This window comes from Silurus aristotelis (assembly GCF_946808225.1).
Source record: "Silurus aristotelis genome assembly, chromosome: 23".
NCBI lineage: Eukaryota > Metazoa > Chordata > Actinopteri > Siluriformes > Siluridae > Silurus > Silurus aristotelis.
Genome location: NC_139596.1, coordinates 8,259,415 through 8,274,056, shown reverse-complemented (window position 1 = coordinate 8,274,056; position 14,642 = coordinate 8,259,415). Strand labels below are relative to the sequence as shown.

The following is a 14,642-nucleotide window of genomic DNA, read 5'->3' as shown; positions in this document are numbered from 1 at the left end:
TTCTCCCACTTAGAAATCATGGAGGGGTCTGAAATTGTCATCGTAGGTGCATGTCCACTGTGAGAGACATAATCTAAAAATAAAAATCCAGAAATCACAATGTATGATTTTTTAACTATTTATTTGTATGATGCAGCTGCAAATAAGTATTTGAACACCTGAGAAAGTCAATGTTAATATTTGGTACAGGAACCTTTGTTTGCAATTACAGAGGTCAAACGTTTCCTGTAGTTTTTCACCAGGTTTGCACACACTGCAGGAGGAATTTTGGTCCACTCCTCCACACAGATCTTCTCTAGATCAGTCAGGTTTCTGGCCTGTCACTGAGAAACACGGAGTTTGAGCTCCCTCCAAAGATTCTCTATTGGGTTTAGGTCTGGAGACTGGCTAGGCCATGCCAGAACCTTGATATGCTTCTTACAGAGCCACTCCTTGGTTATCCTGGCTGTGTGCTTCGGGTCATTGTCATGTTGGAAGACCCAGCCTCGATCCATCTTCAATGCTCTAACTGAGGGAAGGAGGTTGTTCCCCAAAATCTCGCAATACATGGCCCCGGTCATCCTCTCCTTAATACAGTGCAGTCGCCCTGTCCCTTGTGTAGAAATACACCCCCAAAGCATGATGCTACCACCCCCATGCTTCACAGTAGGGATGGTGTTCTTGGGATGGTACTCATCATTCTTCTTCCTCCAAACACGTTTAGTGGAATTATGACCCAAAAGTTCTATTTTGGTCTCATCTGACCACATGACTTTCTCCCATGACTCCTCTGGATCATCCAAATGGTCATTGGCAAACTTAAGACGTGCCTGGACATGTGCTGGTTTAAGCAGGGGAACCCTCCGTGCCATGCATGATTTCAAACCATGACGTCTTAGTGTATTACCAACAGTAACCTTGGAAATGGTGGTCCCAGCTCTTTTCAGGTCATTGACCAGCTCCTCCCGTGTAGTTCTGGGCTGATTTCTTACCTTCCTTAGGATCATTGAGACCCCACGAGGTGAGATCTTGCATGGAGCCCCAGTCCGAGGGAGATTGACAGTCATGTTTAGCTTCTTCCATTTTCTAATGATTGCTCCAACAGTGGACCTTTTTTCACCAAGCTGCTTGGCAATTTCCCCGTAGCCCTTTCCAGCCTTGTGGAGGTGTACAATTTTGTCTCTAGTGTCTTTGGACAGCTCTTTGGTCTTGGCCATGTTAGTAGTTGGATTCTTACTGATTGTATGGGGTGGACAGGTGTCTTTATGCAGCTAACGACCTCAAACAGGTGCATCTAATTTAGGATAATAAATGTAGTGGCGGTGGACATTTTAAAGGCAGACTAACAGGTCTTTGAGGGTCAGAATTCTAGCTGATAGACAGGTGTTCAAATACTTATTTGCAGCTGTATCATACAAATAAATAGTTTATAACTATTTTAAACTATTAAAATAGGATTTTTTTTTTAGATTATGTCTCTCACAGTGGACATGCACCTACGAAGACAATTTCAGACCCCTTCATGATTTCTAAGTGGGAGAACTTGCAAAATAGCAGGGTGTTCAAATACTTATTTTCCTCACTGTATATATATATATATATATATATATATATATATATATATATATATATATATATATATATATATATATATATATATAGATATAGATATAGATATAGATATATATAGATATTAGAATATTGATTAGTTTGTCTACCAAGGTTGCTTGGCCTTGCTCATTTTTAAGTACTTGGCATACAACTGCAGATTAGGTAGTACAAGCAGCTATATAGGATGAGCAAAACAAATGGCATGTGTGTGTTCCATTTACTTAGAGCTGCCCCTGACACACACACTTTCTTTTCATCATCCAAAATAAACAGAAGAGTCTCCAATCGCATCATGGTCTGCTAAATCCTTTCTGAGTGGAGAGGCCTGTTTGCAAAAGGTCTTCTACCTGTATCCGTCTGTGACCTAAGTTAGCCAAGAATTGATGATGACTTAAAGGTAAGAGGGTTTAGAGGCCCATTAGGGATATTAAAGCATCTGACCTGTGTAGGTGCATGACTTTTGACTTCACGCCTATTTGCATAGGTCAAACCCATTAAACCTTTATTTCTGTTGAGTGGAAAACAGCTGATGTGAAAAAGCAGACCTTTCAATGTGACCTGCTCTAAAGACCATATATCACTTTTAATTATAGCTGAACTTATTAAAAGTATGTTAAATTAAGCATTGAAACTTTGTGCTTTTTGAAATATCTGTTATAAACATTAAAAAAAATATTTAATGACATTTGAGAAAATGTTAATAAGAGCGAAAAGTTATCAAAGTTACTATAAAACTAGAAAAGAAAGAGAGAGTGAGAGAGAAAGAGGTGACCTGGGTCAGTTGAGCAGAGCTAAGCTGTAAACAGAGCATGAAAGGTAATATAATCTGTACTGTATATATTAAGCAGGTAAGGATCGGTCACGCTGTACCCAAGCTACCCTTTTCACCTCTCCGTGCACCTCACAGAACAGTGCGTAAACCAGAGCAAGTTCTCAAATACCTGTTTACTGGCAAGAGGATGATTCTGCAGACATAATGCAGACGCTATGAAAGTTGAGCAAAGTGAAGGTTTGGGGAATGACAAGGCGCTATTGCTGGTACTACACTGTGAAAGGTGCAAGATGAGGGCCAGCGTTTTGTCAGGTGCCACGGATCCTGAAGCATGCCAAAACTTTGCTTCCATGGCAGGGAATCCAATCAACATTAAAAAAAAAAAAAGCAACATTGAATGTGAGATAGAGGCAGATTGCAGGAGAGAATATTCATGCAATAGCATTTCCCACTATGATTAATTACCTCTAAAATCCCGTTATTGGACTGAAATCACTCACTGGGACTGTGCACATTTTGCAATTCATAAATCACTCCTTATTTTGTGTGTTACATGGTTGTGATTTAATGCCGTTTGGCTGCATTTATTTTTTCCGTTCCATGTTGAAGAACTTAGGGGCTTAATATATTTTAAAAATGAGACCTTTTATGCTGCAGGTTCAGGCCATGCATCTATGTGAATTTTCATTTCAGCACCCCTGTCTGGGTCCTTCCTTTTATTCTGGAAGTGAGTTTACTATTTGGTCAGCTTTGGTTACCTCAGAAAAAGGTGAATTGATGTAATGAGTGCTTTAATAACTTATAATAAAAATATACTGTGTGTGTGTGTGTGTGTGTGTGTGTGTGTGTGTGTGTGTGTGTGTGTGTGTGTGTGTGTGTGTGTGTGTGTGTGTGTAAGTGTGTGTGTGTTGGGGAGGAGGGGTGGGTTTAATTAAAGAAAACTGTTGAACATTTTAGGCATTAAAGAACTTTTTAAAGGAACATTTCAAATGTTTTCAATGTTGACTTTTCCAGGACCCTGGCAAGTGCAGGAAAAGAACTCAAAGACAACTTCCTGAGAGCCCTGGCCGAGCGTGAAGAGGCCAACCGCAGTGGGAAAAATCATGTGAGTACATTATTACAGCACTGTATTCACTACCTAACGGGATTCCCCCATCAAAATATTTAGCCAATTCCATCTGGGAGTAGAACAAATCTACACTGTGTTAAGCAGAGGACGCCTGAATGCACACACATACACACACACACACACACACACACACACACACACACAAACACACACACACACACACACACACATTTGCACACGCGTACACACACACATACACAAATGGTGCATGGTTAACAGAAATGCATGGTGAACATAAAATTTAGTTTAAAATTATTTTTTTTTTCATTTTCTTAACTATGTTCATATTGATATTACATAGTGCAAACCCAACCGAATATGCATGGAAAATTGTAAAATAGTATGACAAAAAATATTTTCAAATTATATATTCATATCTTAGTCAAAATGTATCCTGTAATTTTTTTTTTAATCGCTGCTAATTTTAGTCACCACAATTCATGCAAAAATTACATAATAAAAAAAGGATTACTACCATATTTGTAGTAGTAATATTTAATATAGTTTGCTATCAATTTATTTCATTCAAGAAACAGTAAACCAGCCCCTGATCATAGTTTACATAGTTACCATGTTGTTTGTGATTTCTATCACAGGTGCATATTCTTTTATTGTATTGACAAATGTATATATGTGTATGTGTATACAAACACACACACACACACACACACACACACACACACACACACACACACACACACACACACACACACATGCTATATTGCCAAAAGTATTGAGTGACCTGGTCATAAGTATGGTATATGATTTTTGAGCATTGCATTACACATTTAGACCCAATTTGCTCTTATAATTCTCTCCACTTTTCTGGGAAGATGTTCCACTAGATTTTGGTGTTTGCTTATGGATAATTGTGTTTATCAGCCACAAAGGTATTACGAAAGGCAGTTACTGATGTAGGTGAGGAGGCCTGGGGTGCAGTCAGCGTTTCATCTTATCCCAAAGGTGTTCAGTAGGGATGAGTTCAGAGCTCTATAGCAGGCCACTGAAGATCTTTCTCTCCAAAGCATGTAAACCAATATCTTCAAGGAGCTCACTTTGTGCACAGTGGCATTGCCATGCTGGAACAGGTTTGGGTTTCCAAGTTCAAGTGAATGCAAAATGTTATTATAGCTAAACTATATCTAAAGACGTCCTATACAATTGATTGCCTCCAGCGTTGTGGCAACAGTTTGGAAAAGTTATATTAATCAGGCACCAATAGGCAGCTTGTCATGTTACAGAGAAACCTGCATGTATTTACTTTTGAAGATTTTTTTAACCTGTCTCTTAGCCTTAGATGAAACCTAAATAGTCTTTGAAATCCTTGTAAATGAGCTGTTAATACAGATATGATACTAGGACAAGTGTATTAGTATAAACCTGTGATTCAGACCTGGCATTGCTCTCTGTGCTATGCTCTTATAGAAAAGTAATCGACAGCTTCAGATTTGGGAATTCAACAGCACTGGGGTATGACTTTCCTGCAAGTGTTTGACACAGTTTGTTTAACGTCCAACATGTCTATACACTCGTGAATTAGCTTTGTTTTTCACGAGATTAAGACTAAAATGACCTGTTTGTTTCTTTGACCTCTTCCACGGGGTTACATATTTGTCATCACTACTTGTCATGCGTATCAGCCAGTGACAACATTACATGTTTTTAATGAAACAAGAGCCGCGCAACACGAGGGACATGAATAAATGATGAACCGGAGACAGGTATACATATCCCAGCAAATTGTATATGACCCCTTAGCAGTTGCAATTATAAGATCACGTGGCACAGCATGCAAGTGTAGACCGAGTCCCTGGGCAGATTTTTTTTTCCCCAAAATGTTTATTCTGTAAACAATACTGCACCTCAATTTAGCATTATAAGCTGGTGTTACTGAGGCTGGTATAAAAGACTCAGTTACAGCTTTTTCATTTACGCAAATATTCAAAGAAACCACTGTAGCTGGGTAAAAAAAAAAAAAGCTGTGAATCAAGGACTGTCTGTAGTGTTTCCTGTGTTTAGAAATAAAGAGAAGAAAAACATCAGAACAAAACACTGTTGTGTATTACCAACAATATTATGCCAGCATGACCCCCGTGACCCCTTTTTGCATTTTGTCCCTCAACTAAAGTGTTTCCTCTGATGAAAAATTGCATTTGGAAAAAGGTTTATTTTTTCTTAGCCCCCTCCCATCCACCCCAGCTTAAAATTAAACCAGCATTTGAGCATGTTATACCACAGCATAAGAATTTTTACCCAAAGATAGACATCATAAATGTCTGCTATACTTTCACATTATTTATTGTCATTTGTTTTGTATTTAATATATATATATTATAAACGTTTTATTAAACACTTACATAAATATACTCGTACCAGCAAGCCTTAAATTGAGCAGATTAGTCAAACATGATTGTAGAAGAAAGCCTGAATTATCCCCACTGCTCTCATTTTCTGTGTCGGTATTCTTTCTAGTTTGACATGATCTAAGGATTATGCTTCTTTTAGACCAGATAAAATACTGCTCTCAGAATCACATTACAAAAAAGAATCACATTACAAAAAAAAAGGTTAATCTCAAATATTAAGACCACCCACTAGTGTAAACTATACTGTAAAGAAGCCTATCTGAGCCCTCGGGATTGCCTGATCAAACATGTTCTCTCAGCACATACTGTAGCATAGTTCTATTACTAATACGCTTTGTGAATTATTAACCTTTCCATTTATAAGTGCAGGAGCGTAATGTATGGTGTAGTCTGCTAAATCAGTAAAAGCAATTAAAAGCAAGACCACACGGCATTTATATTTAAATTATTTTATGTTATTTGGAGAGCAGCCCTGCTGTGTTATAATGGAACTGTGTCAGATAAATGCTTTGTTAATAACCCGCTGACAGGTTTAAAAATATTAATAAAACTATTTGTTTGTCTAGCCTAAAGGCAAGACCTGAAACAGTGATCCCATCAAATAATGTTTAAACAACAGAAGCTAGTGTCATTTAATGTCTTTGCCAACATCTTTCAGAACAGGGTGTGTTGAAGGGAACGACCCGGCCCTTCCAAATCTTTTTTTTTTTTTTACGTTATCTGTGCCATCAGCTGAGCTCATAAAGCCTCGAGCTCGGACGTATTGTGCTTCTCCTCCCCCGGTCCTATTGCGAAAGTCGCACCGCTGCCAAAAGTCACACACAAACAAAGGGTGCACCTGGGAAGCTTTGGCATTATTTACTCTGGGTAAGAAGTTAAGTTTATCAAATCCAGGTCACACCTGTGCTAAGGTGCCTCAGGGTCTCCTTTGTTTGGGAGGTACGCATTTGAAACCGAAGGTGTTCTAACCCCCACCTCACCCTCCACTGCACTCCACCCTCCTATTTGTTTTTTTTTTCCTCTCTTTTTAGCAAGTGATACGATGATGTCAGCATTTGTGCCCTGTTTTTTCTGCCAGCAAAGTCTTAGGATTCATTCAACTATCTGTATCTTTTCTTTAATAGATTTAATCTCATGACTTAGTATTCCTCGTCAGAAATGGCTTGTCAGGGTCATATTTAGCCCACTGATACATCAATTTATTAACACTTCTCTGTCAGTCCAGATTTTACACCTACTGGACCACCAGTTTTAAAACCCACAAAGCTCCTAAAAATGTATGTTTAAAATGTCAGCACAACATAAATACTGTGCACATATGGATGTTATAATTTAATACTGTGTCAGGACTGAAAACAGTAACACTCATTGTCCTGCATATTGTGGCTGGTGTTGAGGATGTGCATTGAGGATTGACCAAATGTTATGAAGAATTTTATTTAAAATATTTGTTTGTTTGTTTTGTTTTTTGCAGTGAAGACAGGTAAGACCAGAAACTTCCAAAACTAAGAAATAATAATTCAAGAAATAGGAATATTTTTCCATAGAGCTTGTAGTTATTTTGCCAAATTATGTGGTGCCTCAAGTTGCTTTTTGTTCTTGCTGAGTGAACGGTAAGACTTATACAACCTTAGAGCTGATAATGTGGTATCGAACAGTGCAAGTCCATTTGCAGTTACTAATAATTTTCTAATTGTTTGTAGACATTGTTCCCATAAAGTAAATATTACCATAGTAATTGTTAGATAGGCTGGTAAAGGTTTTTTATTTAATATGATTACCTTTTCATTAGAGAACTGTTAACAAAGGCCTTTCCTTACTTGTTTTGTTGATTTTGGTATAATACATTTGTTACAAATGTATCACCACAAATGTATTATTTCTGTATGAAGGTTTTGACTGAATATAAATAGAGTTTTACCATTATATCCAATAGGACTTCTTGTACAAAGCAGGTGTTTGTCTTTGGTTTGTGGGCCCAGCATGGTGAATATTGATAAGCCTTGATCATGTATAGATAATAAGGTGGTCAGTCATGCAGTCCAAAGATCACATTTAGTATAGAAATGAGAGTGGAATTCCCAGCCAGATCAGTTTACAGTCAGTGCGCGAGTCGGTCAGTCGACCCTTTGTCCCTTGTCATGGCCAGTAAAATAACAATAGCATGTTGGTTTCAAAGCACTTGACCAAAGGTGAAAGCACCTTCGAAAAAGAGTCGTACAGAGCTATCATGTGACCCTGCCTTGAAAACCACACAAAGGCCTGGGGGTCGGTTGAAGTATTTGACCCCACAGTTTATCTTCATTAAAAGAGTGGACAAAGATATCCTTTAGTAAAAGGTGTAAAAATTTGAATATTTCAAAACTTCCATAAAGTCTTTTCAGGGTTCCTTACAGGGAAATGTCAGGGAAATATTTCTATCCTGACTTTCCATTGGAAGTGATAAGTGATAATTACAAATTGATAGATCTTAATTAAAACACACAGTTCCCAATCTACACATCTGAAGCCCGGTTCTTTGAGAAAATAAATAAATTACCACAGGTTAAACTCATTTAAAACTTCTGGATGCATTTTTTGGATGCAGGGAGCTTTTAGACCATTTCCTGTTGCTGGTGCTTAGATGCGTTATGGAAGAAATTGAAAATAATTTTACAACTATCACTCTGTTATGACACGTTTGATGTTTTAAAGCACAGTGAAGGCAGATCCCATTTCTCCATTATTCTCCTCAAAGATATTTGAGATGATTGGCCCCAGTTGGAAGAAGCAGCTGCCATTAATGAAAAGCTTGGTTCCCGCACCATACCCACCAAATGTGACCCATGAAATAAACGGTATAACAGATGTAATAGATGCAAGGTGCAGTTGCATGATTTTGGGCTATGATTTATGCTAAATAAAGCAACAAAAATCAAGCCAGACAGAATTTGGACATTGCAGTATGATTTGAACATTGATAAAAGGATGGTGAAAACATGGAAGATATCCTGCTTGATAGGACAGCTGTGACCTTTTTAAAAACCATCAAAATGGATCGAGCATAGTCTGATCTATTTTTACTTTGCACGTTTTCAGGCAGAGAAGTAAAATGTGGCTTATCTGGATTTGCTCAGCAAGACGTACAGCTTCCCAACAAGCTTTGTCAAGATTTAAAAAAAAAAAAAGACTCCAGTCTTCTGGGCATTTGTGTATTTAAAACAAGATTAATTGGAAGAGTATATTATATTCATGGCCACACCCATTTATTATACTGCAAGGACATTTGAGGATAGTAAACATTGGTGTTTTAGACTGTTTGACGTTGCCTGCAAGAAAAAAACTCTAATTAAAAAAAAAGTGATTATTAGTAAAGTTCTCTTCATTTAATTATAACTCAATCACACAAGATATGGCAAAAATATGTGGACGTCTGACCTCTGTACCCAAAAGTGGCTATTCCTAACAAATTTGTAAGCACAATATTATGTAGTATGTTAATGTATGCTGTGGCATTAAAAATTACCTTCACTAAAATTAAGGTGCCCAGACCTGCTCCTGCATGACAATGCCCCTGTACTAAAAGCAGGTCCAGTGAAACATTGTTTTTAAAGATGAAAGTGGCCGACACTGAACCCCAATGAACTACAACATTGGCAGCACCCCAAGCTTCCTCACCAAACATCAGTACCTGATCTCAATAATGCTCTCATGGCTAAATGAACATAAATCTCCACAGCCACTGTCCAATATTTAGTGCAAAGCTAGATTATTAAATTCTACAAAATGCTGTTTCAGCTGGAATGGGAAGACATAAATGTGATGGTCAAGTATCTACATATTTTTGGCAATATAGTGTGACTAAATCACTATATACACTATTATACAATAATCTTCTGCAAAAGGCGGTTGCAAAATATTTTTAGAAAACGAAATATTTCTAAACTGGGAGTCATAAGTATCTGGTATAATTGATTTATTGCAATAATGTGATTTCAACCAGTCATACACCAAGCAATGATTTATATGGAATTTTCACAAGTCTGGAATAAACAGATTTTTTTTTCACAAAACAGAATGTTTGCTTTGAACTCTAAAAACCTTTACTTAAAAAAATAAAAGTATCTAAGGATGATGCCTGTTTGCACCTTTCAAATACCAACTGCATCGTGAAAGACTCTCGGTCCTGTTATCCTGGTCTGCTTGATGGGTTCAGTCTGCACCTGTTTTTTTCACTGTGACTATGGAATTCCTTCTTATCCACTTTCCGACATCAAGATATTATGATAGCAACTCCCACCTACAGGCCTCATTTTTCAGCAAGACATACAACATGTGTTCATATACGTGTAAGGAACCGTTTAACCTCTGCTCTCTGAAGGATTTCTGGCTCTTCTTTCTAAGGAATGTACACCTGCTCCATAACAGCCAGCAATACGATTTCCAGGCATTTATGTCAAAGCTGGCAGTATATTAGATTTTCGAATTTCATCTGAAGTTAGCAGAAGTAGTTACTTCCTCAACAGTTTCGTTAGTTATTTGAAACATTTAGGTAAGAGCATTCATCTTAATTTTATAAATCTGAAGTACATATATTTTTATTATAAGTGATATCATGTTGCTGTAAATAAAGAGTTACGGCTGGATCTCTCATGAATCCATGTTGTTGATCAAGGCTGACTATCCAACTGGGAAATGCAATTACACTCGAGCAGACTTAGGAGCACATGGAGCACATTCTTTGGAATCCTCTTTGTTTTGTCACCACACAGTGGCCTGCTTAGATGTGTATTATTCCACCTGAGTAAATACTGTACAGCATTTCTCCCACATAGGTTTGAACATGTATTCTATGAGAGAATCTTTTTCCCCTCTCTCTCTCTCTCTCTCTCTCTCTCTCTCTCTCTCTCTCTCTCTCTCTCGCTCTCTCTCTCATTCACCGCCTTATATCTTTTCTCTCTCCTGCTTTATTCTAACACCTTGGAGGCTTTGAACTTTTAATCTTGTTAGACGAGCTCAAGGAATGTCTTTGGTATGCATATCCGTTCGCCTAAAATATTATTGTGAACTGTGTATGGACACTTCGTGGTGAATTATTGTCATAGTTTAATGTATGCGCCAATAAACTTACCTCACCGTATAACTTGTGATTTAAAAGGATATGGCATGCCAAATTCCTCACATAGTTCCATCTGATTGTAATGCATGATTACAGGTGCATAGTTCAAGATTTATTCATTTGCAAGAAAGTCAGATAGTATTAAATTAATCACTTTACCCTAAGAGAAGTTCTACTTCAAATCTCAGGAATTCACAGCACATAGATTTTTCTTCCGCACAAATCATTACTATTTATGTAAATTTGGTATTCCACATGTCATGCCGTGTTATCCATTGATTCAAATTGGGTCTGTTTACAGAGAAATGTGCAAGGGTTTGATCTGGTTGAATATAGATTGCATACAAGTTGTTAATGTGGTGTAATGTGGCACAGCCATAATAACTCATCCATAACTGATTAAATGAATACATTATGAATTCATCTTAAACCGTAACCATCTTAAACCAACAAAGGCATTGTATTAATTAAATTTTGACACTGGGAGGAACAGTAAAAAAAATTTTTTCAAATGTTTTTGCTATCTGGGTCTGCTCTGTGTTTGGCAAATTAGCACACAAATCTCATTATAAATTACAAATAGATTGTCGTGAAACCAGCCGTTATCCTCCACATGTTCTTAAGAGTTAAAATGTCACCACTCTCCTTATCAGCTTCCTGCACCCAGCCACCATCTGGCTGAGCTGATATTGCTGCATTTGTGATGTAAAACTGCTTCATCTTGTTTAGCTTCACCTCCTGACAAACAAAATCTGCTCATCTTTTTAGTCAGAGGAAGGCCTGGTATTTGTCACATCAAACTGACAGAACCGATAAACACATTTCTGTAGAATAAGCACAGGCTTAGCTTCAGCCTAAGTGCATTTGCACCTGATGGTAAGTTAATGTCTGTGCTAAAATAAAAAAAATGTATATTTAGTAAATATTTATCCATCTGGTTCTGCTGGTATTTCGACATAACAATGCAAGAGCAGAAGCGAACTTTTTTTCCTGCAGTTTATTTATTTCCACGAGGTGGTCTCAAGTCAAATATGCAGAAACTATAATGGGTAAGAGTTACTAAGTTTCTTTTAAAGCTGATTAAGTATAATTGAATTATATGATCAAAAACTACTTCTTGGTTACAACCATAACCATTGACTTCCTATAATTTGGCCCTTTGTGCAAAGTTATATCTATTTTGAATGGTCTTATATTTTCATGCTACTCTATTATCTTACTTAGTGGAAAGAGAAAAAAGATTGGAAAAAGAAAAATCTGTCCAGGATTTAATTCTAGGCCATTACAGCAACAGCCATGGCCAGGAAAGTGTTGTGAAAACACTGAAACCTCAGGCCTATAGCACACCAGCACAACTGCCCTTGGGTCTCATTGGCAGTCTTAGGGGAGCTTCTTACTGGAGTCACAGGCCAACCCAAATAGTGTCATGTTTGAACACCTATTTCCACTGGGAAAGGGGAAAAAAAAGAACTGCAGCACTTTAATCAGAATCTCACAAACAGGCAAGCCTTTGATAACAGTCCATGCTGTCCATTTATCTTTCTACTCTGAAGTGTGTGCTGGCTTATGTCACCTACTTTGATCCTGCTTTTTTGGAACATGATGTCGGACATATCTCCTTTGCAGCACTGCCTCCAATAACAGACCTTTAGTTTGGGATCCATTGCAAAATCTACTGGAGGAATTTTAAGCCTTAATACTTCCCGTTTTTGTCCAGCTTAAAGTATCTTCTAGCTTTCATAAGAGCCTGGGGACACCTAGCATTTCAATATATATATAAATTTTTTTTGTGTGTGTGTTTTTATCGGTAGCCGTAATAAGTTTATATTTGTGGCTATAAAAACAATTAAACTTAGCAGCTGCAAACACTTCATGCAACATTTTTTTCCAGGCTTTTCTCAGTGATGCCATGCCACCACTTTGTAAGAGTTCCAGTGTAAGAGTACACACTTCTTTTCCTAAATATTCAAGCTAACCTCTTTAGCATGATTCAGCCAGACACAATTTTGTCACAGACAGCACTACTTTTTTTCTTTACAGATATTTTTTATTTAAGATTTCAGTATGTTTAATTATTGTCCTCATTATTTGTAAAATTTGAAAAAAGTTTATTGAAATGTATATCAAGATTACAGTTACCTTTTTTAACATGACTTCTGCCATAATTTTACGGCTCCGACATTTGAACAATGCTCAGTTCATAAAAACAAGCTTAAAGTCTTCTAAATGCATTGTTTATGATAAATCATGGCAGTTTCTTTCAACCTTCGAAATGAGACCATAACACTACCCTCCAATGAAGGAGGAAATACAGCAACAAAAGTTAAGATGTTTCAGACACATTGTCCAGCCAACAACAATTCAGATCATCTCTGGAGCCCTACACAAATTTCAAGTGAATAATGTTTATAGAGACATTTTGCCTGGAATCCAGTAGCACCCATAGTACCATTTTGGCTCTCGAGTCACTTTTAGACCTCAGCTAACTAACAATAAATGAAAAGATACTGGTCTAAAATGTTGGATATCAAATCAGATTTGAGGTTTGCAAAACCACTCATGGATTGTTTATTGTGGAATCATGGTATCTTGAGAGACATTGAACATTCATCTACATGTTGGTTGGTGGTCAGGTTGGTCAAAAAAGCCTTGTGGTTTCTGGCTCAATTATTGTAATTATATCATTATTAGAACAGTACAGGGTAGGTAAATTTATGTACTAAAATTTTAAACGTAGATTCGACTACAGATAACTGTGACTTTCCAAGCTAAATTCATTGTGATACAGTATGTACAATGGTAGTGCAATAAATGGTCTGTGTTTTGGTGAATGGCAATAACAGTGTAAATTATTTCTTGGAATAATGGGTCACAGTGCTTTGCCTTGATAGAGGATGAAGGCAACTTTAAGGAACGGTTAGCCTGAGTGTACAGTTTCATCACCTGGTTCCACAAATTAGCCTTATGAGGCCAAGGCCTAAGCTAATTACCTAAATTAAGCCTGATTTACCACGTGGTGAAGACAATGGATGCACCACTAGCCCAGCAGTGCCTTATTGGTGCAGGACTGCATTATCAAAACTTCATGTTTACCACATGTTTAGCACCAGGCACCTCACAGAGTATACAAGAAGAAGCTCATGGTGTTTCAGAGCCAAGCTTAAACAAGTGGGCCAATGGGGTTTTGCTTTTTTTCCGGTCACACGTATAGCTGCCACTTATCCAGATCGAATGCAGAGCCTCCACTGGCCAGACTCAATGATCAAAAAAAAAAAACCTGACCAAAAAAACTCAGACTTACAAGGGAAGATTTATGAATAGCTTTCAAATTACAGGGAGACTGACAAAACTCTGGTTAGTTTCAGTGCACTGGTCATTACAGTCTTTCAGTACTTAATAGCTACAGGTGGGAGCTGTTAAAGAACAAGTTCTGTAGAGATTAACCCTTACTATCAATGCACATCACTAGCAAAGCATTAGCCTTTATTTAAACTACTTACTGTATTTCTAGCTTCTGTAAATTTAACTAGTTGACACAACAGTGAAAATTTTCACTTTACATGATGTCAGACCATCAAGCACAATGTGTGTGTGCGTGTGTGCGTGTGTGTGTGTGTGTGTGTGTGTGTGTGTGTGTGTGTGTGTGTGTGTGTGTGTGTGTGTGTGTGTGTGTGTGTGCGCTATGCA

The 14,642-nt window shown here is 37.5% G+C and overlaps 1 protein-coding gene across 2 annotated transcripts in view; it reads left to right on the top strand.

Annotated features, from left to right (window-relative positions):
- The window catches only part of cfap299 (cilia and flagella associated protein 299), a 64,936-nt gene that overhangs the window by 23,987 nt on the left and 26,307 nt on the right, over positions 1-14,642 (top strand). For both annotated transcript variants that reach the window (XM_083527058.1, XM_083527057.1), the window contains exon 3: positions 3,377-3,467. In XM_083527058.1, the coding sequence (XP_083383184.1) occupies positions 3,377-3,467 (91 nt within the window). The remainder of the gene's footprint in view (positions 1-3,376; positions 3,468-14,642) is intronic.